Source organism: Hyla sarda, unplaced genomic scaffold (assembly GCF_029499605.1).
Source record: "Hyla sarda isolate aHylSar1 unplaced genomic scaffold, aHylSar1.hap1 scaffold_375, whole genome shotgun sequence".
NCBI lineage: Eukaryota > Metazoa > Chordata > Amphibia > Anura > Hylidae > Hyla > Hyla sarda.
This window is the reverse complement of record NW_026610394.1, coordinates 102649-130224: the sequence shown is the minus strand read 5'-3', so window position 1 is coordinate 130224 and position 27576 is coordinate 102649. Positions and strand designations below refer to the sequence as shown.

At 43.2% G+C, this 27576-nt stretch overlaps 1 protein-coding gene across 1 annotated transcript in view; it reads left to right on the top strand.

The window, feature by feature from the left end:
- LOC130332322 (protein sel-1 homolog 3-like) overlaps positions 1–27576 on the top strand; it is a gene marked incomplete at its 3' end in the record, with an annotated part of 117463 nt that overhangs the window by 4486 nt on the left and 85401 nt on the right. Inside the window, exons 3-5 of the mRNA XM_056553739.1 lie at positions 13916–14441; positions 21004–21130; positions 26088–26209. Coding sequence (XP_056409714.1) covers positions 13916–14441; positions 21004–21130; positions 26088–26209 — 775 coding nt within the window. The remainder of the gene's footprint in view (positions 1–13915; positions 14442–21003; positions 21131–26087; positions 26210–27576) is intronic.

The following is a 27576-nucleotide window of genomic DNA, read 5'->3' as shown; positions in this document are numbered from 1 at the left end:
AACGGTGAGTGACAGTCGTTACGGACCAATCCAAAACGGCCAACCCCTGCCCATATAAGGGACCCGCGCCATCTTGATCCCTCTCTTGGGTTGCTGACTCTGGAAGAGGTAGGACCTCCGCAGCTTACAAGACGATTTATTAGGCCAAAGCCTTGCGGCCTCGGCCTCTAACATAGCGGATAGACTAAGCAATTCCCCGCTACTCCCCGCAAGATCACTGGACCTAAATACTCCCCTAAATCCAGCGGATCTCTGCTATATAATTCTTAAGAAGCTGAATTGGGCTTATCTGATCCCAACCGACTGTCAATCGCTGCTCAGCTATATCTATAGAGACTCTGAGAAATTCTTCAGTAAAAGTTCCGGCAAGTTTTCAGTTAACAGCGGTTGTGGACAATCCTTTATTTCTGCATCACCTATTGCTCTTGGGAAGGGTGGCAATAGGCCTATCAAGAAACACAGCATTTAACCCTCACCCTGGCGTCACAAGTGACAAGGGTTAACAGCGCCTTTAACTATCCTGAACAGCAACACCCTAATTACCCTACACTCCCACAAGACAGTATCCTCTCCTCCACCACAACTCTATTTGGCGTCACGAACAGGATTCAGGTGTGTGCGTACTGCTGTTGCCACTAGTGAAATTGTACTCTCCCCCCCCCCCAGAAAGTAACGGACTTTATTCATGTCTCGCAGACCGCATTATCGTGTACAAGAGCGGTGCGTATGGTGCAAATTACAAGGGGGCCACGCGAAAAGTAAAGGGGGAGGCGAAGAGTACAGCGGAGCTGCAATACGCGTTGAAAAGAGTTAAAACTGGCGCTACGCCTTCCCGCGAGAGGGATCCAGAAACTCCGCCCACCGAAGTCTGCGGTGTGGTGGCGGCCATCTTGCTGGAGCCCAAAGTCGGGGACATACAGATCCAAGCTTCATTTAAAGGGCCAGCGCACTCAATAAAAGAATGTCAGAGCCTGCAACTCCATCACCGCCACTTGACCAACAGGAAGGTGGTGCTCCTGGGGCCCCGCCAATGAGGTCCCCACCGCAAGTCAGAAGAATGCTGCCACCCATACCGATGCTGCCTGACCGACAACGACGTAGTCTTCCTGCGGCACCAACGGCAAGACCTTCACCCCAAGCAAGTCCAGATCCACCTTCATCCCCAGCTGTTCCCCACATGTTGGGAGCCCCTGTTGCTGCACCTGTCTTCCTGGGAAACCCTGTTCTTCCCACGTACAGCGTAGATCCCTTCATGTTGAGAGACTTTAGGAAGACGATTTGCAGCATCTTCGGGTTTTATGCACTTTCTCCTCATCAACAGATACAGTTGCTTCTGGGACAGCTCCAGGGACCTGCCTTTGAGGAACTAGTCTCCTCTCCCTGATGACCCTGTAGGATAGTCTCCTCTCCCTGGTGACCCTGTAGGATAGTCTCCTCTCCCTAATGACCCTGTAGGATAGTCTCCTCTCCCTGATGACCCTGTAGGATAGTCTCCTCTCCCTGATGACCCTGTAGGATAGTCTCCTCTCCCTGATCACCCTGTAGGATAGTCTCATCTCGCTGGTGACCTTGTAGGATACTCTCCTCTCCTTATGACCCTGTAGGATAGTCTCCTCTCCCTGATGACCCTGTAGGATAGTCTCATCTTGCTGGTGACCCTGTAGGATAGTCTCCTCTCCCTGATGACCCTGTAGGATAGTCTCCTCTCCTTATGACCCTGTAGGATAGTCTCCTCTCCCTGGTGACCCTGTAGGATAGTCTCCTCTCCCTAATGACCCTGTAGGATAGTCTCCTCTCCCTGGTGACCCTGTAGGATAGTCTCCTCTCCCTGGTGACCCTGTAGGATAGTCTCCTCTCCATGGTGACCCTGTAGGATAGTCTCCTCTCCCTGGTGACCCTGTAGGATAGTCTCCTCTCCCTGGTGACCCTGTAGGATAGTCTCCTGTCGTTGGTGACCCTGTAGGATAGTCTCCTCTCCCTGGTGACCCTGTAGGATAGTCTCCTCTCCCTGATGACCCTGTAGGATAGTCTCCTGTCGTTGGTGACCCTGTAGGATAGTCTCCTCTCCCTGGTGACCCTGTAGGATAGTCTCCTCTCCCTGGTGACCCTGTAGGATAGTCTCCTCTCCCTGGTGACCCTGTAGGATAGTCTCCTCTCCCTGGTGACACTGTAGGATAGTCTCCTCTCCCTGGTGACCCTGTAGGATAGTCTCCTGTCGTTGGTGACCCTGTAGGATAGTCTCCTCTCCCTGGTGACCCTGTAGGATAGTCTCCTCTCCCTGGTGACCCTGTAGGATAGTCTCCTCTCCCTGGTGACCCTGTAGGATAGTCTCCTCTCCCTGGTGACCCTGTAGGATAGTCTCCTCTCCCTGGTGACCCTGTAGAATAGTCTCCTCTCCCTGGTGACACTGTAGGATAGTCTCCTCTCCCTGGTGACACTGTAGGATAGTCTCCTCTCCCTGGTGACACTGTAGGATAGTCTCCTGTCGTTGGTGACCCTGTAGGATAGTCTCCTCTCCCTGGTGACCCTGTAGGATAGTCTCCTCTCCCTGGTGACCCTGTAGGATAGTCTCCTCTCCCTGGTGACCCTGTAGGATAGTCTCCTGTCGTTGGTGACCCTGTAGGATAGTCTCCTCTCCCTGGTGACCCTGTAGGATAGTCTCCTCTCCCTGGTGACCCTGTAGGATAGTCTCCTCTCCCTGGTGACCCTGTAGGATAGTCTCCTCTCCCTGGTGACCCTGTAGGATAGTCTCCTCTCCCTGGTGACCCTGTAGGATAGTCTCATCTTGCTGGTGACCCTGTAGGATAGTCTCCTCTCCCTGATGACCCTTTAGGATAGTCTCATCTCGCTGGTGACCCTGTAGGATAGTCTCCTCTCCTTATGACTCTGTAGGATAGTCTCCTCTCCCTGGTGACCCTGTAGGATAGTCTCCTCTCCCTAATGACCCTGTAGGATAGTCTCCTCTCCCTGGTGACCCTGTAGGATAGTCTCCTCTCCCTGGTGACCCTGTAGGATAGTCTCCTCTCCATGGTGACCCTGTAGGATAGTCTCCTCTCCCTGGTGACCCTGTAGGATAGTCTCCTCTCCCTGGTGACCCTGTAGGATAGTCTCCTGTCGTTGGTGACCCTGTAGGATAGTCTCCTCTCCCTGGTGACCCTGTAGGATAGTCTCCTCTCCCTGATGACCCTGTAGGATAGTCTCCTGTCGTTGGTGACCCTGTAGGATAGTCTCCTCTCCCTGGTGACCCTGTAGGATAGTCTCCTCTACCTGGTGACCCTGTAGGATAGTCTCCTCTCCCTGGTGACCCTGTAGGATAGTCTCCTCTCCCTGGTGACACTGTAGGATAGTCTCCTCTCCCTGGTGACCCTGTAGAATAGTCTCCTGTCGTTGGTGACCCTGTAGGATAGTCTCCTCTCCCTGGTGACCCTGTAGGATAGTCTCCTCTCCCTGGTGACCCTGTAGGATAGTCTCCTCTCCCTGGTGACCCTGTAGGATAGTCTCCTCTCCCTGGTGACCCTGTAGGATAGTCTCCTCTCCCTGATGACCCTGTAGGATAGTCTCCTGTCGTTGGTGACCCTGTAGGATAGTCTCCTCTCCCTGGTGACCCTGTAGGATAGTCTCCTCTCCCTGGTGACCCTGTAGGATAGTCTCCTCTCCCTGGTGACCCTGTAGGATAGTCTCCTCTCCCTGGTGACACTGTAGGATAGTCTCCTCTCCCTGGTGACCCTGTAGGATAGTCTCCTGTCGTTGGTGACCCTGTAGGATAGTCTCCTGTCGTTGGTGACCCTGTAGGATAGTCTCCTCTCCCTGGTGACCCTGTAGGATAGTCTCCTCTCCCTGGTGACCCTGTAGGATAGTCTCCTCTCCCTGGTGACCCTGTAGGATAGTCTCCTCTCCCTGGTGACCCTGTAGGATAGTCTCCTCTCCCTGGTGACCCTGTAGGATAGTCTCCTCTCCCTGGTGACCCTGTAGAATAGTCTCCTCTCCCTGGTGACACTGTAGGATAGTCTCCTTTCCCTGGTGACACTGTAGGATAGTCTCCTCTCCCTGGTGACACTGTAGGATAGTCTCCTGTCGTTGGTGACCCTGTAGGATAGTCTCCTCTCCCTGGTGACCCTGTAGGATAGTCTCCTCTCCCTGGTGACCCTGTAGGATAGTCTCCTCTCCCTGTTGACCCTGTAGGATAGTCTCCTCTCCCTGGTGACCCTGTAGGATAGTCTCCTCTCCCTGGTGACCCTGTAGGATAGTCTCCTCTCCCTGGTGACCCTGTAGGATAGTCTCCTGTCGTTGGTGACCCTGTAGGATAGTCTCCTCTCCCTGGTGACCCTGTAGGATAGTCTCCTCTCCCTGGTGACCCTGTAGGATAGTCTCCTCTCCCTGGTGACCCTGTAGGATAGTCTCCTCTCCCTGGTGACCCTGTAGGATAGTCTCCTCTCCCTGGTGACCCTGTAGTATGGTGTCCACTTCCAGTTGGAAGCAGAATTCCATTACGGGGGCTGCAGAGTTTTGTGGCCCCCCGTGTAGATGCACCTGATGGGTGTTTGGGTGTCCATTGTTAGGGACATCGTGTGACGTGACTCCTGGTCTTGGGAGAAGCTTTGTGTCCCTCCTCCTGCAGGTAAACAGGATGAGGGATCCGGGACAGAGAGGACGCAGAGCCGGGTGAGCTGTGGTGGCGTCCTGTGTACCTGTGTGTGCGCTGACGGATTAACACCTGGTTAAAGGGCCAGTACCGTGTTACCGTGAGGTTCATTCACCATATAATGAAGCTCTGGAAATCTCCCATAAACCTTGTATTGCAATTTATAACCATTTCAAGGTCTCTGCTTGCTGTCAGTGAATGGAAACATTTTTGGGTCCATCTTGAGGCTGAACATATTTTCCTGATTTTTACTATTGTATCAGGTCTGGAGCCTGAACTCTACAGCTGCACTGATACATTGTAACAAACTATCAGGACAGGAGAAAGATCCCTGTTGCTGCTGTATTTACCTCTTAGATGATTGTGATAAAGTGTAATATATATATATTATATTATAAAACATATTTGTAAATTACTTCTATTAAAAATTCTTAATCCTTTCAGTACTTATTAGCAGCTGTATACTACAGAGGAAATGCTTTTCTTTTTGGATTTCTCTTCTGTGATGACCACAGTGCTCTCTGCTGACCTCTGCTGTCCATTTTAGGAACTGTCCAGAACAACATATGTTTGCTATGGGGATTTTCTCCTACTCTGGACCAGTTCCTAAAATGGACAACAGAGGTCAGCAGAGAGCACCGTGGGCGTGACAGAAGAGAAATCCAAAAATAAAAGCATCTGTAGTATACAGTCGCTAATAAGTACTGGAAGGATTAAGATTTTTTAATACAAGTAATTTACAAATCTGTTTAACTTTCTGGCACCAGTTGATTAAAAAAACAAAAAGTTTTCCACCGGAGTACCCCTTTAATCCGTGTATGGTCCCGTTCACTTACAGCAAGAAAATAAGGAAGAATGTGTTCCTGTTTTCTGGCACAGGCTGCACTATATTTTCTGTTGTTGACTTTTTGGAGATATTTATCAATTATATGGTGGTGGGGTGGCCAGTTTAAAGGGGTACTCCGGTGAAAAACTTTTTTTTTTTTTTTTAAATCAACTGGTGCCAGAAAGTTAAACAGATTTGTAAATTACTTATATTAAAAAATCTTAATCCCTCCTGTACTTATTAGCTGCTGAATACCACAGCGGAAATTCTTTTCTTTTTGAAACACAGAGCTCTCTGCTGACATCACAAGCACAGTGCTCTCTGCTGACATCTCTGTCCATTTTATGAACTGTCCAGAGCAGCATATGTTTGCTATGGGGATTTCCTTTTACCCTGGACAGTTCCTAAAATGGACAGAGATGTCAGCAGAGAGCACTGTGCTCGTGATGTCAGCAGAGAGCTCTGTGTTTCAAAAAGAAAAGAATTTCCGCTGTGGTATTCAGCAGCTAATAAGTACAGGAAGGATTAAGATTTTTTAATAAAAGTAATTTACAAATCTGTTTAACTTTCAGGCACCAGTTGATTTAAAAAAAAAAAAAAAGTTTTTCACCGGAGTACCCCTTTAAGTCACATCTTTTTAGACACATCTATTATATGCAACTTCGCTAAATAGGAAGCGTTAAGATCATGTGACAGAAAAGCAAATTTTTTTTCTTTGCACAACTGAAACACACGGCATAAAATTCCCCCAAAAAATCGCGAAAAGGAGATATATCATTTTCGTGAAAATGTGCGCAATATTTCTTCTCATTTGCGTCACTTATCTCTTGGGGTAATTGCGCACATTTATAAAAGGATGCGCAATGAGGGAAACAATGTACTTGCCACATTATACACCACCTAAAGCAGTGTTTCCCAACCAGGGTGCCTCCAGCTGTTGGAAAACTACAGCTCCCAGCATGCCCGGACTGCCTTTGGCCGTCCGGGGCATGCTGGCAGTGGTAGTTTTGCAACAGCTGGAGGCACCATGCTTGGGGAAAAACTAACCTAAGTCTCAAAACTGTGAAATTCTAGATGTCACAAAACTACAACTCCCAGCATGTCCAGACAACCAAAGGCTGTCCTGACATGCTGGGGGTTGTAGCTTTGCAACAGCTGGAGGCACCGTGGTTGGGAAACACCGAACTTAGGAGAGGAGTACACTTGCACAATTTTTTTTTTCTTTACGCAACTGAAACACACGGCATAAAATTCTGGAAAAAAATTTGCAAAAAGGGGATATATAATTTGCGTGAAAATTTGTGCAATATATTCGCGTCACTTATCTTGTGGGGTAATTGCGCAAGTTTATAAAAGGATGCGCAATGGGGGAAACAATGTACTTGCCGCATTATACACTACCTAAAGCCGTGTTTCCCAACCAGGGTGTCTCCAACTGTTGGAAAACTACAACTCCCAGCATGCCCGGACAGCCTTTGGCTGTCCGGGCATGCTGGGAGTTGTAGTTTTGCAACAGCTGGAGGCCCCCTGCTTGGGAAAAACTGACCTAAGTCTCAAAACTGTCCGGGCATGCTGGGAATTGTAGTTTTGCAACAGCTGGAGGCACCCTGGTTTGGAAACACCGAACTTAGAAGAGGAGTACACTTGCACAATTTTTTGCGCAGAAATTAATTCTACGAAAATAATAAATTAGACAAATTTATCCGCGCACAATAATAGTGCAATAATACAAAAACGAAGAGAGCGCAAATAAAAAAAAAATAATAATTAGGCAAAAACGTTCAGAAATTGGCGCCAAATTTAGACATCCTTAAAGCTAGAAAAACAACTCAAAATCCATCCACAAAAATGGCGTGAAAATTTTTATTTTTACGTATTTTAATATATTTTGCACATATACGGTATTTATTTATACAAAGTGAATTAAAATAGAGAAAACGGACATGGTCGCACATCCACAACATGAACAATGATCTAATGCAGTGGTCTCCAACCTGCGGACCTCCAGATGTTGCAAAACTACAACTCCCAGCATGCCCGGACAGCCGTTGGCTGTCCGGGCATGCTGGGAGTTGTAATTTTGCAACATCTGGAGGTCCGCAGGTTGGAGACCACTGATCTAATGCTTCTCAGCAACATTAATTAAACTTACAGGTCGTTACAGGTCGTTAGTGTACGTACAAAAACGAAGAGAGCGCAAATAAAAAAAAAATAATAATTAGGCAAAAACGTTCAGAAATTGGCGCCAAATTTAGACATCCTTAAAGCTAGAAAAACAACTCAAAATCCATCCACAAAAATGGCGTGAAAATTTTTATTTTTACGTATTTTAATATATTTTGCACATATACGGTATTTATTTATACAAAGTGAATTAAAATAGAGAAAACGGACATGGTCGCACATCCACAACATGAACAATGATCTAATGCAGTGGTCTCCAACCTGCGGACCTCCAGATGTTGCAAAACTACAACTCCCAGCATGCCCGGACAGCCGTTGGCTGTCCGGGCATGCTGGGAGTTGTAATTTTGCAACATCTGGAGGTCCGCAGGTTGGAGACCACTGATCTAATGCTTCTCAGCAACATTAATTAAACTTACAGGTCGTTAGTGTACGTAATGATCATGAATAGCGTTGAGCGGCATAGGCCATATTCGAATTCGCGATATTTCGCGAATATATGGATGAATTATTCGTCATATATTCGCAAAATTCGCATATTCGCGGCCTTTTTTTTTACTATGCGCTATAAAATCTGCACGAGCATGCGCCTTCGCCTATAAAATTGGCGTGATCTTCAGCAACCATGATCATTCTCATTGGCCTACAAGCTAAAGGAAGGGAGGGATCAATATTCGCGAATATTCGCATATGCGAATTTTCGCGCGTGCGCCAGTCTGACACAGTAACTAGTATTGGAAGCCTTGTTTAGACCACAAGCTGGAAGCACGGAGGGATGATCACTGCGATGTGTACTGTGAAAAAAAAAAAAAAGCGAATATTCGTAATTGCGAATATATGGCGCTATATTCGCAATATTTGCGAATATGCGATATTTGCGATAAATATTCACACCGCGAATATTCGCGCCCAACACTAATTCATGAAGTGCAAGCCCACTCGCCCCGTCACGGCCACCTGTAAGTAGCGGGTCCCTAACGCATAAAATGGCGCAGGACTGAGCGGCGACCAGGGGGAACGACCCACTGGCCGAGCAGCCCCAATGCCACTCAAACCAGTCCCAGGGCCGCGCCTCCCCACAGACACGGCGTCGCGGAAGCAATGGACGCCGCACGGCACCGCACCAGAGTAAACAACATTATTTGTAGCGATGAGTGGCAGGGGCCATATTCGAATTTGCAATATTTCGCGAATATATTGACGATTATTCGTCCTATGTTCGCGAAATTCGGATATTCGCTATGTTCATTCACTTTTCTTTTTCCCCATGCGAAAATTCGCATAAAAATTTGCATGTGAAAACAACAACAAAAACAAAAAACTAATATTCATCATTACGAATATATAGCACTATATTCTAAATATTGGCGTAATCGCGAAGTGCCGATATTTGCGATAAAAATTCCCCTTTACGAATATTCGTGCTCACCATTAATTATTTGTACAAAGTTTGCGACCTTTTAACAGAAAAAAAAATTTGCAAATGATGAATCTTAGTTAAACACGAAACTGAACGCTACTGAGAAACCAGGCGAATAACGTAAATGGCGCACAGAGCGCGATATGACACACGCTTGTGCAAAAATTCATGATATATTTTCAGGCAAACAAAATTCACCACTTTATACTCAAGATAAGCAATGAGAGCGAAGAAACTACCCCCAAAATCCATAGAAGTTGCAGATTCTCCATTAAAGGGGTACTCCGATGGAAAACTTTTTTTTTTTTTTTTTTTTAATTAAATCAACTGGTGCCAGAAAGTTAAACAGATTTGTAAATTACTTCTGTTAAAAAATCTTAATCCTTCCAGTACTTATTAGCTGCTGAATACTACAGAGGAAATTCTTTTCTATTTTGGAACACAGAGCTCTCTGCTGACATCACGGACACAGTGCTCTCTGCTGACATCTCTGTCCATTTTAGGAACTGTACAGAACAGCATATTGTTTACTATGGGGATTTTCTCCTAATCTGGACAGTTCTTAAAATGGACAGAGATGTCAGCAGAGAGCACTGTGGTCATGATGTCAGCAGAGAGCACTGTGTTCCAAAAAGAAAATAATTTCTTCTGTAGTATTCAGCAGCTAATAAGTACTGGAAGGATTAAGATGTTTTAATAGAAGTAATTTACAAATCTGTTTAACTTTCTGGCACCTGTTGATTTAAAAAAAAAGTTTTCCACCGGAGTACCCCTTTAATCCATTATTTATTAGCGCACCGGCCCTTTAATTTAGAGTGTCAGCTCCTGGGGTCTGGGTTCTCCATAGTGACACACTGTGACGGATCTTCTGCACACATACATGACATTGTGCTGGTTTCTTGCCATGTCCTGGAGCTCACAATCTGGTGTTTGCTCACATCTCACACCCCTTGGACAAACAGCGCAGAGGTAAGTGTGCGCACTGCGGCCGGGCTCACCTGTGTCACCTGTCATGTCACATCTGGGCTGTCAGATCCTCTTAACTCCCTCCAAGACATTTATCAATTACACCTCCAGGAAACAGTCACCTACTGGTCACCGACTAATACGGAAAATTCTGTTTGTGCCGCCTTTCGGTTATATCTGCTCCTGGGAAAGCTGGGTGAGAACACACATGGCTGCCAATAAATGCAGTTCTGCCTCTTTATAAGAGATCCGCACTACTTCTTATAGCTCTGCATTATAACTATTTAACATTCTGGGGTCTGGGGAAGCTGGGTGAATGGCTGAGAATGTATTAGGGTCACCCTATGTGCCCCCCATAGCCTCTGCTCCCCCTATAGAGATGGCGATGGCCCCAGATGGATGAGGGTTGGAGGGAGATGCTTTGTGCTTCCTTTATTGTCAGTATATCTTGTCCAGGAAGTGGAGGGTTAAGGTCACTGAACAAATACTTATTTCTGACGTTGAATTAACCCCTGAGGGCATTAGGGATTTAGGAAGCTCCACGTCTCACAATGCCTTGTGTGTATGACAGGTGACCAGGACAGGTGAGAAGTGACCCTGATAACTGAGGGATACGGAGACGCTGGAGATCATCACTGATCCTTAAATCCTGCACACACTGATCTCTAATCTGCCATATCCTACATGTTATAACTCTGTGCTGGACTCTCCATACATAGAGCATGGTGGTCCACAGGACCACCGCACACTAAACAGAGGAAACTACAAGAACTTATACAGAGAGAGAAAATATGGGATTCTGGGGAGCGAGGAAGACTCTGTGGGTGCTCGTCTGCCAGGTAAGAAAAGGGATGTCACCATGTCATGTCACCTATCATTCTCAGTATATAGTGTCACCTATCATTCTCAGTATATAGTGTCACCTATCATTCTCAGTATATATAGTGTCACCTATCATTCTCAGTATATAGTGTCACCCATCGTTCTCAGTATATAGTGTCACCTATCATTCTCAGTATATAGTGTCAACTATCATTCTCAGTGTATAGTGTCACCTATCATTCTCAGTATATATAGTGTCACCTATCATTCTCAGTATATAGTGTCACCTATCATTCTCAGTATATATAGTGTCACCTATCATTCTCAGTATATAGTGTCACCTTTCATTCTCTGTATATAGTGTCACCTATCATTCTTAGTATATAGTGTCACCTATCATTCTCAGTATATAGAGTCATCTATCATTCTCTGTATATAGTGTCACCTATCATTCTCAGTATATAGTGTCACCTATCATTCTCAGTATATAGTGTCACCTATCATTCTCAGTATATAGTGTCACCTATCGTTCTCAGTATATAGTGTCACCTATCATTCTCAGTATATAGTGTCACCTATCATTCTCAGTATATAGTGTCACCTATAACTCTCAGTGTATAGTGTCACCTATCATTCTCTGTATATAGTGTCACCTATCATTTTCAGTATATAGTGTCACCTATCATTCTCAGTATATAGTGTCACCTATCATTCTCAGTATATAGTGTCACCTATCGTTCTCAGTATATAGTGTCACCTATCATTCTCAGTATATAGTGTCACCTATCATTCTCAGTATATAGTGTCACCTATCACTCTCAGTGTATAGTGTCACCTATCATTCTCAGTATATAGTGTCACCTATCGTTCTCAGTATATAGTGTCACCTATCGTTCTCAGTATATAGTGTCACCTATCATTCTCAGTATATAGTGTCACCTATCGTTCTCAGTATATAGTGTCACCTATCATTCTCTGTATATAGTGTCACCTATCATTCTCAGTGTATAGTGTCACCTATCATTTTCAGTATATAGTGTCACCTATCATTCTCAGTGTATAGTGTCACCTATCATTCTCAGTGTATAGTGTCACCTATCATTCTCAGTATATAGTGTCACCTATCATTCTCAGTATATAGTGTCACCTATCATTCTCAGTATATAGTGTCCCCTATCATTTTCGGTATATAGTGTCACCTATCATTCTCGGTATATAGTGTCACCTATCATTCTCAGTATATAGTGTCATCTATCATTCTTAGTATATAGTGTCACCTATCATTCTCAGTATATAGTGTCACCTATCATTCTCTGTATAGTGTCATTTATCATTCTCTGTATATAGTGTCATCTATCATTCTCAGTATATAGTGTCACCTATCATTCTCTGTATATAGTGTCACCTATCATTCTCTGTATATAGTGTCACCTATCATTCTCTGTATATAGTGTCACCTATCATTCTCTGTATATAGTGTCACCTATCAATCTCTGTATAGTGTCATTTATCATTCTCTATATATAGTGTCATCTATCATTTTCAGTATATAGTGTCACCTATCATTCTCTGTATATAGTGTCACCTATCATTCTCTGTATATAGTGTCACCTATCATTCTTGGTATATAGTGTCACCTATCATTCTCAGTATATAGTGTCACCTATCATTCTCAGTATATATAGTGTCACCTATCATTCTCAGTATATAGTGTCACCTTTCATTCTCTGTATATAGTGTCACCTATCATTCTCAGTATATAGTGTCACCTATCATTCTCAGTATATAGAGTCATCTATCATTCTCTGTATATAGTGTCACCTATCATTCTCAGTATATAGTGTCACCTTTCATTCTCTGTATATAGTGTCACCTATCATTCTCAGTATATAGTGTCACCTATCATTCTCAGTATATAGAGTCATCTATCATTCTCTGTATATAGTGTCACCTATCATTCTCAGTATATAGTGTCACCTATCATTCTCAGTATATAGTGTCACCTTTCATTCTCTGTATATAGTGTCACCTATCATTCTCTGTATATAGTGTCACCTATCATTCTCAGTATATAGTGTCACCTATCATTCTCTGTATAGTGTCATTTATCATTCTCTGTATATAGTGTCACCTATCATTCTCAGTATATATAGTGTCACCTATCCTTCTCAGTATATATAGTGTCACCTATTATTCTCAGTATATAGTGTCATCTATCATTCTCAGTATATATAGTGTCACCTATCATTCTCAGTGTATAGTGTCACCTATCATTCTCTGTATATAGTGTAATCTATCATTCTCAGTATATAGTGTCACCTATCATTCTCTGTATAGTGTCACCTATCATTCTCTGTATATAGTGTCACCTATCATTCTCTGTATATAGTGTCACCTATCATTCTCTGTATATAGTGTCACCTATCATTCTCAGTATATATAGTGTCACCTATCATTCTCAGTATATATAGTGTCACCTATCATTCTCAGTATATATAGTATCACCTATCATTCTCAGTATATATAGTGTCACCTATCATTCTCAGTGTATAGTGTCATCTATCATTCTCAGTATATAGTGCCACCTATCATTCTCAGTATATAGTGTCACCTATCATTCTCAGTATATAGTGTCACCTATCATTCTCAGTATATAGTGTCACCTATCATTCTCAGTATATAGTGTCACCTATCATTCTCAGTATATAGTGTCACCTATCATTCTCTGTATATAGTGTCACCTATCATTCTCAGTATATATAGTGTCACCTATCATTCTCAGTATATAGTGTCACCTTTCATTCTCTGTATATAGTGTCACCTATCATTCTCAGTATATAGTGTCACCTATCATTCTCTGTATAGTGTCATTTATCATTCTCTGTATATAGTGTCATCTATCATTCTCAGTATATAGTGTCACCTATCATTCTCTGTATAGTGTCATTTATCATTCTCTGTATATAGTGTCACCTTTCATTCTCAGTATATAGTGTCACCTATCATTCAGGTGTATCACAGTGATACATGTCTAACATTATATTTTTTTTTTCAGTGCTGTTGGATACAGATGGTCACACTGAGCAGATCCTTCATTGACTTTCTCAGCCCCCCACAGAAAGTGTCTAAGAGCCCAGTCCTGGTGGTCTTCTATCATTGTGAGAGGAACCAGGTGGTCCATGTTGACATTTTAGCCTCGTCTCTCACAAAGTCCCTGGTGGGCATATATAAAAAGCGTTGGACTTGCAGCCCAGATGACACCGAGTCGGCCCGAGAGATCCGGGTGAACTTCCCAGACCAGATGGTCTACAGAGAGGACTATTTCCTGAGGAGACCCATTCAGGTGACAGACGTCCTGCTGAGGGCCTGGATCACAGATGACCCTATAGACAGGTACTCACAGACTATCTTACCGGATCGGTACTCATTCAGTAATGGGGTGGTCAGAAGATCCTACCCCATGAAGGCACTACCACTCTACAGCCGACCCTACAAGGAGCATCGGAGGAGCCTGCGCTGGGACCAGGACCTTCTCTGGAATCTTACAAAGGATAAAATAGTACAATGTCCAGAGGAGCAAGGTGAGGAGGATCAGGACATGGACAACATATTCAGTGTATGGAGGGTTCACTGATCAGGGGGAGGGCTATGGGGGAAGGGGGGGCATCAACCTCCAGGGTCTGATTGTTACCCGGCACAGTCCTCAGGGTCTCTAGAGTGGTTTATACACCAGTCCTATATCATCCCAATCTACAGCCTCAGTGTGCACTGGTTTTCCCAGGGGTCCATATTAGTGTCTTTTACTGTAAACGCTGTACATTTATGGATAGTCCCCTCAGGGGCTGGTTCTTTACTGTAAACGCTGTACATTTATGGATAGTCCCCTCAGGGGCTGGTTCTTTACTGTAAACGCTGTACATTTATGGATAGTCCCCTCAGGGGCTGGTTCTTTACTGTAAACGCTGTACATTTATGGATAGTCCCCTCAGGGGCTGGTTCTTTACTGTAAACGCTGTACATTTATGGATAGTCCCCTCAGGGGCTGGTTCTTTACTGTAAACGCTGTACATTTATGGATAGTCCCCTCAGGGGCTGGTTCTTTACTGTAAACGCTGTACATTTATGGATAGTCCCCTCAGGGGCTGGTTCTTTACTGTAAACGCTGTACATTTATGGATAGTCCCCTCAGGGGCTGGTTCTTTACTGTAAACGCTGTACATTTATGGATAGTCCCTTCAGGGGCTGGTTCTTTACTGTAAACGCTGTACATTTATGGATAGTCCCCTCAGGGGCTGGTTCTTTACTGTAAACGCTGTACATTTATGGATAGTCCCCTCAGGGGCTGGTTCTTTACTGTAAACGCTGTACATTTATGGATAGTCCCCTCAGGGGCTGGTTCTTTACTGTAAACGCTGTACATTTATGGATAGTCCCCTCAGGGGCTGGTTCTTTACTGTAAACGCTGTACATTTATGGATAGTCCCCTCAGGGGCTGGTTCTTTACTGTAAACGCTGTACATTTATGAATAGTCCCCTCAGGGGCTGGTTCTTTACTGTAAACGCTGTACATTTATGGATAGTCCCCTCAGGGGCTGGTTCTTTACTGTAAGAAATGAATAGTATGTGTAGCTCACCTGAGATAAAGATATAAGTACTTGAGGTTAACGGTGTTACCTTCACCCAAAAAGGCCTATAGCTGAAGAATGTATGTGATATAAATCAAATAAAAATATTTATATTAACCAGTCCTCTAAAGTACTATAGATGAAGAACAGATAGGAGATAAGAGATACAATGTATATAAACTATTTATTAATTGGTTAATTAAGGTAATATATGTCGTCACCTTCAGCAGGGCCCTTGTGTGGGGTGAACGGCAGTATAACTTAGTATGAATGGGATATGATAAAAAATAAATAACATATTAGTAATAAAAGCAATAAGGTAATAAAATGCTGAAAGGTATCACAACAGTATCACAATTTGTAAGTATCAGTTTGTCCATTGCACGTGATCCCCTAGTATTGTGGTTCATCAGTCTTTATATTGTACTATATCTGTAGGTGATACAGTTTATGTATTTGTATACTTTTTGTATACTTTGTATTCAGTTGATTGGTGGTACAGTTTTAGATACAGTTCACTGGTGTGCTAGTGCCAGGTAGCAGAATGTCTTATACAGCGCAGTGTTACTGTAGCGCTTGTAGTGATGGTCGGCGCACAGCACCACTCACCCTCCGCAGGATATACTTCTGCCCGGGCTGGTGCGGCTGGGTCCTGTGCTGGGGACGGCTGCGTCTTGTGTTCTGCCCGTCTGTGTGGAGGGTGAGCGGTTCTCTGGCATCTGTGGGTCCCGGGCCGGCACGGCAGATGTCCGGCCTGTAGCGGTATTGACCGGGACTCACGCAGGTAAGTCGGGGCTATGGAGGTGAATCGGAGCTGGGTCGGAGAAGGCGTTCTACGTGTGCGAACGCGACACTATGTGCGCGCGTGCTGCAGTAGTCTCCAAAGCGGGGGTATCCAGCAGTTGCGAATGACTAATTTTGGCAGTCCGGGGGTTGTTGTGCAATAGGGTATATAGTATATATAATAGGCTAGACGTGTTTCAATGTCTCGGACATTTTCTTCAGTAGCATAAAAATATCTGATTTATAGGGTACGTTCCCATTTCTTATATAGTGTCTAAATGGTGATGTGACATTCATCTCAGGAAGGGAAAACATGGAAAAGGAATCATGGATAAGGTGAAAGGGGAAAAAGAAAAAGAGAGGAAAGAATATAGGAAAAATACAGATGTGCAGATATATTATTATCTGTTTAGTTATATATAGATATGTAAATGTATTAATTAATATGTGGATGTAAATATCTGAATATATGGACACATTTCATTGTATATTATAGAATATATCTATTGGATATGTGTGGGTAGTGATCACATATTTATACAACATTGATGGAAAATATGATGATAATCGCATATTAATAAAAAATTTATAAAAAATTTATAGAAAATTAATAAAAATTAATAGTTGGTGTAAATTATTGAAAATTTGGATTAGGATGTACATAAAAATAAAATTAAGATGTACATAAAAATAAAAATAAATAATATTGAGATAACAATGAAGAGATGTAGATTTGTATGTACATGGGTTATGAAAAAATAAAGATATAAAATGTATAAAATATATTTGAGGTTATGGAGATGGACACCATAATATATAAATAAATATGGTGGATATAAAAAAAATTGAAAAAAAATGTGATTATAAAATGTGATAATGAAAAGAAATGTAAAACGTTATTATAAACATGGCTAATGAACAATGATGTCTTGATGTATCTTGAGGTTCTTGATTGAGATGGTCTTGGGTGGGCTGGACCCCAGGGGCCGTTGGTTGGTCGTTATGTGGCCCGCCAGTGACGGACCATGGGGAAGAGCTACACCACAAGTTTCTGACAATATTATAGAAATCCCAAGATTTCCAATTCTGAATTTAGTCCTTTTGGTGCAATGGTGTCAAATTTTTTCTCGATTCCACCTTTGACATCTTGGTTATATAGTCTCCTCCTCGCCAACATTTCTTTACTTTTTGGATGGCTACAAAAAAGAGTTCAGAGGGGTTTTGTTTGTGATGCTCAATAAAGTGTAGGGATAAGGGGTGTGTTTTTATTCCTTTTTTTATATTATATATGTGTTCAGAAATAGGTATTTTTTAATTGTCTCTTTGTTCTTCCTATGTATTGCTTATTGCAGGTACATTGGACCAAATAGATTACTCCTAACTGAATGTCTTACCTGCCACACAAAAGGAGTAATCCATTTGGTCCAATGTACCTGCGGTAAGCAATACATAGGAAGAACAAAGAGACAATTAAAAATACCTGTTTCTGAACACATATAATATCAAAAAAGGAATAAAAACACACCCCTTATCCCTACACTTTATTAAGCATCACAAACAAAACCCATCTGAACTCTTTTTTGTAGCCATCCAAAAAGTAAAGAAATGTTGGCGAGGAGGAGACTATATAACCAAGATGTCAAAGGTGGAATCGAGAAAAAATTTCGAATTTGACACCATTGCACCAAAAGGACTAAATTCAGAATTGAAAATCTTCAGATTTCTATAATATTGTCAGAAACTTGTGGTGTAGCTCTTCCCCATGGTCCGTCACTGGCGGGCCGCATAACGACCCACCGACGGCCCCTGGGGTCCAGCCCACCCAAGACCATCTCAATCAAGAACCTCAAGATACATCAAGACATCATTGTTCATTAGCCATGTTTATAATAACGTTTTACATTTCTTTTCATTATCACATTTTATAATCGCATTTTTTTCAGATTTTTTTATATCCACCATATTTATTTATATATTATGGTGTCCATCTCCATAACCTCAAATATATTTTATACATTTTATATCTTTATTTTTTCATAACCCATGTACATACAAATCTACATCTCTTCATTGTTATCTCAATATTATTTATTTTTATTTTTATGTACATCTTAATTTTATTTTTATGTACATCCTAATCCAAATTTTCAATAATTTACACCAACTATTAATTTTTATTAATTTTCTATAAATTTTTTATAAATTTTTTATTAATATGCGATTATCATCATATTTTCCATCAATGTTGTATAAATATGTGATCACTACCCACACATATCCAATAGATATATTCTATAATATACAATGAAATGTGTCCATATATTCAGATATTTACATCCACATATTAATTAATACATTTACATATCTATATATAACTAAACAGATAATAATATATCTGCACATCTGTATTTTTCCTATATTCTTTCCTCTCTTTTTCTTTTTCCCCTTTCACCTTATCCATGATTCCTTTTCCATGTTTTCCCTTCCTGAGATGAATGTGACATCACCATTTAGACACTATATAAGAAATGGGAACGTACCCTATAAATCAGATATTTTTATGCTACTGAAGAAAATGTCCGAGACATTGAAACGCGTCTAGCCTATTATATATACTATATACGCTATTGCACAACAACCCCCGGACTGCCAAAATTAGTCATTCGCAACTGCTGGATACCCCCTGCTTTGGAGACCACTGCAGCACGCGCGCACATAGTGTCGTGTTCACACACGTGGAACGCCTTCTCCGACCCAGCTCTGATTCGTCCCCACAGCCCCGGCTTACCTGCGTGAGTCCCGGTCAGTACCGCTACAGGCCGGACATCTGCCGTGCCGGCCCGGGACCCACAGATGCCAGAGAACCGCTCACCCTCCACACAGACGGGCAGAACACAAGACGCAGCCGTCCCCAGCACAGGACCCAGCCGCACCAGCCCGGGCAGAAGTATATCCTGCGGAGGGTGAGTGCTGCTGTGCGCCGACCATCACTACAAGCGCTACAGTAACACTGCGCTGTATAAGACATTCTGCTACCGGGCACTAGCACACCAGTGAACTGTATCTAAAACTGTACCACCAATCAACTGAATACAAAGTATACAAAAAGTATACAAATACATAAACTGTATCACCTACAGATATAGCACAATATAAAGACTGATGAACCACAATACTAGGGGATCACGTGCAATGGACAAACTGATACTTACAAATTGTGATACTGTTGTGATACCTTTCAGCATTTTATTACCTTATTGCTTTTATTACTAATATGTTATTTATTTTTTATCATATCCCATTCATACTAAGTTATACTGCCGTTCACCCCACACAAGGGCCCTGCTGAAGGTGACGACATATATTACCTTAATTAACCAATTAATAAATAGTTTATATACATTGTATCTCTTATCTCCTATCTATTCTTCATCTATAGTACTTTAGAGGACTGGTTAATATAAATATTTTATTTTTATTTATATCACATATATTCTTTACTGTAAGAGCTGTGAATCTGTAAAGTGGTCACCTTATGAATTGTAACCTTATGAGCTGTGAATCTGTGGAATAGTCACCTCAGGAGCTGGTTCTTTACTGTAAGAGCTGAGAATCTGTAGAATATTCACCTTAAGAGCTGATTCTTTACTGGAAGAGCTCTGAAGCTTTGAAGCAGTAAACTCATCAGCTGGTTCTTTATTGTATGAGCTGAGAATCTGTGGAGTAGTCACCTACAGTAAAGAACCAGTTTATTAGGTGACTACTCCACAGGTACACAGCTCTTACAGTAAAGAACCAGTTTATTAGGTGACTACTCCACAGGTTCACAGCTCTTACAGTAAAGAACCAGTTTATTAGGTGACTACTCCACAGGTACACAGCTCTTACAGTAAAGAACCAGTTTATTAGGTGACTACTCCACAGGTTCACAGCTCTTACAGTAAAGAACCAGTTTATTAGGTGACTACTCCACAGGTTCACAGCTCTTACAGTAAAGAACCAGTTTATTAGGTGACTACTCCACAGGTACACAGCTCTTACAGTAAAGAACCAGTTTATTAGGTGACTACTCCACAGGTACACAGCTCTTACAGTAAAGAACCAATTTATTAGGTGACTACTCCACAGGTACACAGCTCTTACAGTAAAGAACCAGTTTATTTGGTGACTACTCCTCAGATTCTCTGCACTTACAGTAAAGAACCAGTTTATTAGGTGACTACTCCGCAGATTCTCTGCACTTACAGTAAAGAAACAGTTTGAGAATCTGTGGAGTTGTCACCTAATAAACTGGTTCTTTACTGTAAGAGCTGTGAACCTGTGGAGTAGTCACCTTATGCGGAATTCCCCTCGGGAGCTTGTTCTTTACTGTCAGAGCTATGACTCTGTGGAATTGACACCTCACCTCACGGTCTGGTTCTTTGCAGTAAGAGCTGTAGATCCTTGTAATTGTCCCTGCAGGATCAGTTTCTTTACTGTAAGTGAATCTGTAGAATATGTAAAATGTTCCTTGCTGATCGGTCTATAAGTTTAACATCGTACCCCATTTTATTATTACAAATACAGATCTGTGGTAGATCCAGAGTCTACTCTCGGGGGGGGGGGGCACTATCAGGCTATATTCACACGGGGGGATGTCCGCACCAAAAATAGTATATATATATACACAGTATATGAGATGTGTCCTCCTCCTTCTTCTCCTAAGGTTTTGTTTGGTCCTCTCTCCTTTCCATAGACGTCATCCAGCTCCTGTCCTTCCTTTACGCCAGCACCGGGGAGAGTTATGGAGTCATACGGGCGCTGAAACCGTACGGAGACCGCGTGCTGGAAGCGGAAAGGCAGCGATACTCACTGTCCCCTCGGTAAATCATCCGCATTATTGGATATGGGGGGAGGGGGTGAATCTCACATCCCATACAAGTCAATGGAGATCCGGCATGTCACTTCCGCATTGACTTAAAGGGATACTCTAAATTAAAGGGCCGGTTCGCTAATAAATAATGGATTAAAGGGGTACTCCGGTGGAAAACTTTTTTTATTTTTTTTTTAATCAACTGGTGCCAGAAAGTTAAACAGATTTGTAAATTACTTCTATTAAAAAATCTTAATCCTTCCAGTACTTATTAGCTCCACCGGAGTACCCCTTTAAGGAGAAAAGGAATAAGTACAGCAACTGGCTCCAGAACGTTAAACAGATTTTTAAATTACTTCTATTAAAAAAAATCTTAATCCTTCCAGTACTTATTAGCTGCTGAATACTACATAGGAAATTATTTTCTTTTTGGAACACAGAGCTCTCTGCTGACATCACGAGCACAGTGCTCTCTGCTGACATCTCTGTCCATTTTAAGAACTGTCCAGAGTAGGAGAAAATCCCCATAGAAAACATATGCTGCTCTGGACAGTTCCTAAAATGGACAGAGATGTCAGCAGAGAGCACTGTGGTCATGATGTCAGCAGAGAGCTCTGTGTTCCAAAAAGAAAAAAAATTCCTCTGTAGTATTCAGCAGCTAATAAGTACAGGAAGGATTAAGATTTTTTTAATAGAAGTAATTTACAAATCTGTTTAACTTTCTGGCACCAGTTGATTTAAAAAAAAAAAAAAAAAAAAGTTTTCCACCGGAGTACCCCTTTAAGGAGAAAAGGAATAAGTACAGCAAAGTATCCTGGGAGACATCCTGGATCTACAGTCATTACAGGATCTTCATGAAGATCTGATAAGACAAGAAAGGCTTTTCTGCATAGAGAAGCTCATATCTCAGCTTCTAGGGCAACCAGGGTGCCTCCAGCTGTTGCAAAACTACAACTCCCAGCATGCCCGGACAGCCTTTGGCTGTCCGGGTATGCTGGGAGTTGTAGCTTTGCAACAGCTGGAGGCGCACCAGTTGGAAAACTGGCTCCAGAAAGTTAAACAGATTTGTGAATTACTTCTATTGAAAAATCTTAATCCTTTCAGTACTTATGAGCTGCTGAAGTTGAGTTGTTCTCTTCTGTCTAAGTGCTCTCTGAGGACACCTCTGTCTCAGGAACTGTCCAGAGTAGAAGCAAATCCCCGTAGCAAACCTCTCCTACTCAGTGCAGTTCTTGAGACAAGCAGAGATGTCAGCAGAGAGCACTGTTGTCACACAGAAAAGAACAACTCAACTTCAGCAGCTGATAATTAGTGGAAGGATTAAGATTTTTTTTTTTATAGAAGTCATTTACAAATCTATTTAACTTTCTGAAGCCAGTTGATATATATATATACACACAGTGGTCCCTCAAGTTACAATATTAATTGGTCCCAGGACGACCATTGTATGTTGAAACCATTTTATGTTGGGACCAGAACTCTATGGAAACCTGGTAATTGGTTTTGAAGCCACCAAAATGTCATCAAAAATAGGAAAAAGTGAGGATTAAAGAAAAATAAGTAGGTGACTTATATAGATAAAGCAAATCCTTACATATAAAAGTAAGAAAGATCTGCTTTGGCTGTCCGGGCATGCTGGGAGTTGTAGTTTTGCAACAGCTGGAGGTGCCCTGGTTGGGAAACACTGGTCTATGTAGAGGACAGGAGCTTCTTCAGGGTCCAATACAGTACACACAATTTCCTAAAAAAGTAAAATGGAGTCGCCTTTACTTGGTGTCCAAAGGAGCAGCTAACTGTGACATAGATTAAGAGTAGTACAGAACATGTAATATCTCCCTGTACTGTAGGGGGCGCTACCAGACAGGAATTCAGTGCATGCGCTTCAGTACTACAGTGCACGCGCTAATACAGGTGTTTTACCAGTGAATGTCCATTCTGATTGGCCAGTTCTTCCAGCCATTGACATGTTTTGCAGATCTGGACTGTCTGTAGTATTGTATGTTGAGTCTGGTTTCAAGTTACAATGGTCCAGAAAAGACCATTGTATGTTGAAACTATTGTATGTTGAGGCCATTGGAAGCTGATGAATCACTGTATATATATATTTATTTAAAAAAAAGTTTTTTCCAGGAATACCCCTTTAAACAGATTTGTAAATCACTTCTATTAAAAAAATCTTAATCCTTCCAGTACTTATTGGCGGCTGTATACTACAGAGGAAATTCTTTTCTTTTTGGATTTCTTTTCTGTCTGTCCACACTGCTCTCTGCTGACACCTCTGTCCATGTGAGGAACTGTCCAGAGCAGGAGAAAATCCCCATAGCAAACCTCTCCTGCTCTGGACAGTTCCTGACACAGACAGAGGTGTCAGCAGAGAGCACTGTGGTCAGACAGAAAAAGAAAATAAATTCCTCTGTAGTATACAGCAGCTGATAAGTACTGGAAGGATTAAGATTTTTTTTTTAAATAGAAGTGATTTACAAATCTGTTTAACTTTCTGGCATCAGTTCATTTTATAAAAAAAAAAATGTCGTAGGGTTGTAGTTTTGCAACAGCTGGAGGCACACTGGTTGGGAAACATTGTCTGTTTCCTAACTCAGTGTTTGCCAACCCATGTGCCTCTTGCTGTTGCAAAACTATAACTCCCAGCATGCAATGACAGACCAGGCATGCTGGGAGTTGTAGTTTTGCAACAGCTGGAGGCACACTGGTTGGGAAACATTGATGTAGAGGTTTTTGTGTATGCCTTGTGCTCACCTGTTTTAGCCGATGTGGCAGGTATTATTTTTTTTCCCCATAATGATTACAATGGCATGCTGGGAGTTGTAGTTTTGCAACAGCTGGAGGCACCCTGGCTGGGAAACACTGTTCTAGGGTAGCGGGGCCTGGTAGTGATATGGGGGAGATTTATCAAAACCCATCCAGAGGAAGAGTTGCTAAGTTGCCCATAGCAACCAATCAGATCGCTGCTTTCATTTTGCAGAGGTCGTGTTAAAAATGAAAGCAGCGATCTGATTGGTTGCTATGGGCAACTGGACAACTTTTCCTCTGGCCAGAATTTGGTAAATCTCCCCCCATAGAGAGAGATGGAGTTCACCCTCCCCTTATATTAGCAGCGGTCTCCAAACTGAGGACCTCCAGCTGTGATAATACTACAACTCCCAGCATGCCACAGTTTAGAGACCACAGGAATTGGGTGGAGACAGGATTTAAGGAATTCGGAGGGAAAGCTTTATCAAAACCTGTGTATAGGAAGAGCCGTGCAGTTGCCCATAGCAACCAATCAGATCGCTGCTTTCACTTTTCACAGGACTCTTAGCCCTGTGACTGGTTGCTATGGCTACTGCACGGCTTTACCTCTACACCAGTGGTCTTCAACCTGCGGACCTTCAGATGTTGCAAAACTACAACTCCCAGCATGCCCGGACAGCCAACGGCTGTCCGGGCATGCTGGGAGTTGTAGTTTTGCAACATCTGGAGGTCCGCAGGTTGAAGACCACTGCTCTACACAGATGTTTCTGCATTGAATCGGCTTTTACTCTAGTCACACCCAGAGCTGCACACACACTATTGCTTAGGTTGTGTTCACACAGTATGCCAACGGCTGTCCGGGCATGCTGGGAGTTGTAGTTTTGCAACATCTGGAGGTCCGCAGGATGAAGACCACTGCTCTACACAGATGTTTCTGCATTGAATCGGCTTTTACTCTAGTCACACCCAGAGCTGCACACACACTATTGCTTAGGTTGTGTTCCCACAGTATGCCAACGGCTGTCCGGGCATGCTGGGAGTTGTAGTTTTGCAACATCTGGAGGTCCGCAGGATGAAGACCACTGCTCTACACAGATGTTTCTGCATTGAATCGGCTTTTACTCTAGTCACACCCAGAGCTGCACACACACTATTGCTTAGGTTGTGTTCCCACAGTATGCCAACGGCTGTCCGGGCATGCTGGGAGTTGTAGTTTTGCAACATCTGGAGGTCCGCAGGATGAAGACCACTGCTCTACACAGATGTTTCTGCATTGAATTGGCTTTTACTCTAGTCACACCCAGAGCTGCACACACACTATTGCTTAGGTTGTGTTCCCACAGTATGCCAACGGCTGTCCGGGCATGCTGGGAGTTGTAGTTTTGCAACATCTGGAGGTCCGCAGGATGAAGACCACTGCTCTACACAGATGTTTCTGCATTGAATCGGCTTTTACTCTAGTCACACCCAGAGCTGCACACACACTATTGCTTAGGTTGTGTTCACACAGTATGCCAACGGCTGTCCGGGCATGCTGGGAGTTGTAGTTTTGCAACATCTGGAGGTCCGCAGGATGAAGACCACTGCTCTACACAGATGTTTCTGCATTGAATCGGCTTTTACTCTAGTCACACCCAGAGCTGCACACACACTATTGCTTAGGTTGTGTTCACACAGTATGCCGTTGGCTGTCCGGGCATGCTGGGAGTTGTAGTTTTGCAACATCTGGAGGTCCGCAGGTTGAAGACCACTGCTCTACACAGATGTTTCTGCATTGAATCGGCTTTTACTCTAGTCACACCCAGAGCTGCACACACACTATTGCTTAGGTTGTGTTCACATAGTATGCCAACGGCTGTCCGGGCATGCTGGGAGTTGTAGTTTTGCAACATCTGGAGGTCCGCAGGTTGAAGACCACTGCTCTACACAGACGTTTCTACATTGAATTGGCTTTTACTCTAGTCACACCCAGAGCTGCACACACACTATTGCTTAGGTTGTGTTCACACAGTATGGTTTTTCTGTGTTTTTTTGTTGTTGTTGTTGTTGCGTTTCTCCAAATTGCGTAAATGGTGAAATTACAGCAGCAGAAAAAAACCACCGAGCCTTAGAATCATAGAGACGGCCAACGCTGTGTGCACTCTGCTGCGCGGCATTTCGTGTAGTTATATGGTTATATAGGTTATAATGACGCTTTGTCTATTATATCTCTGCAGTTGTACGTTCATCCTCTGGGTCTACGTTACACAGCGGTGCCCGACAGACTTCTGCGCAGTTTTCTACCATCTGGACGACAACCATGATTACGTGACCCCTGCGATACTGATGACCGACACAGGTAGAGCGATCTGCGGTGTATTCTCCTGATCAGACAGGTATCTGCGGTGTATTCTCCTGATCAGACGGGTATCTGCAGTGTATTCTCCTGATCAGACAGGTATCTGCAGTGTATTCTCCTGATCAGACAGGTATCTGCGGTGTATTCTCCTGATCAGACGGGTATCTGCGGTGTATTCTCCTGATCAGACAGGTATCTGCAGTGTATTCTCCTGATCAGACGGGTATCTGCGGTGTATTCTCCTGATCAGACAGGTATCTGCAGTGTATTCTCCTGATCAGACAGGTATCTGCAGTGTATTCTCCTGATCAGACAGGTATCTGCGGTGTATTCTCCTGATCAGACGGGTATCTGCGGTGTATTCTCCTGATCAGACAGGTATCTGCGGTGTATTCTCCTGATCAGACAGGTATCTGCGGTGTATTCTCCTGATCAGACGGGTATCTGCAGTGTATTCTCCTGATCAGACAGGTATCTGCGGTGTATTCTCCTGATCAGACAGGTATCTGCGGTGTATTCTCCTGATCAGACAGGTATCTGCGGTGTATTCTCCTGATCAGACAGGTATCTGCGGTGTATTCTCCTGATCAGACAGGTATCTGCGGTGTATTCTCCTGATCAGACAGGTATCTGCGGTGTATTCTCCTGATCAGACAGGTATCTGCGGTGTATTCTCCTGATCAGACGGGTATCTGCAGTGTATTCTCCTGATCAGACAGGTATCTGCGGTGTATTCTCCTGATCAGACAGGTATCTGCGGTGTATTCTCCTGATCAGACAGGTATCTGCGGTGTATTCTCCTGATCAGACAGGTATCTGCGGTGTATTCTCCTGATCAGACGGGTATCTGCGGTGTATTCTCCTGATCAGACGGGTATCTGCGGTGTATTCTCCTGATCAGACGGGTATCTGCGGTGTATTCTCCTGATCAGACAGGTATCTGCGGTGTATTCTCCTGATCAGACAGGTATCTGCGGTGAATTCTCCTGATCAGACAGGTATCTGCGGTGAATTCTCCTGATCAGACAGGTATCTGCGGTGTATTCTCCTGATCAGACGGGTATCTGCGGTGTATTCTCCTGATCAGACGGGTATCTGCGGTGTATTCTCCTGATCAGACGGGTATCTGCGGTGTATTCTCCTGATCAGACAGGTATCTGCGGTGTATTCTCCTGATCAGACAGGTATCTGCGGTGTATTCTCCTGATCAGACAGGTATCTGATCAGACAGGTATCTGCAGTGTATTCTCCTGATCAGACGGGTATCTGCGGTGTATTCTGATCAGACAGGTATCTGCGGTGTATTCTCCTGATTAGACAGGTATCTGCGGTGTGTTCTCCTGATCAGACGGGTATCTGCGGTGTGT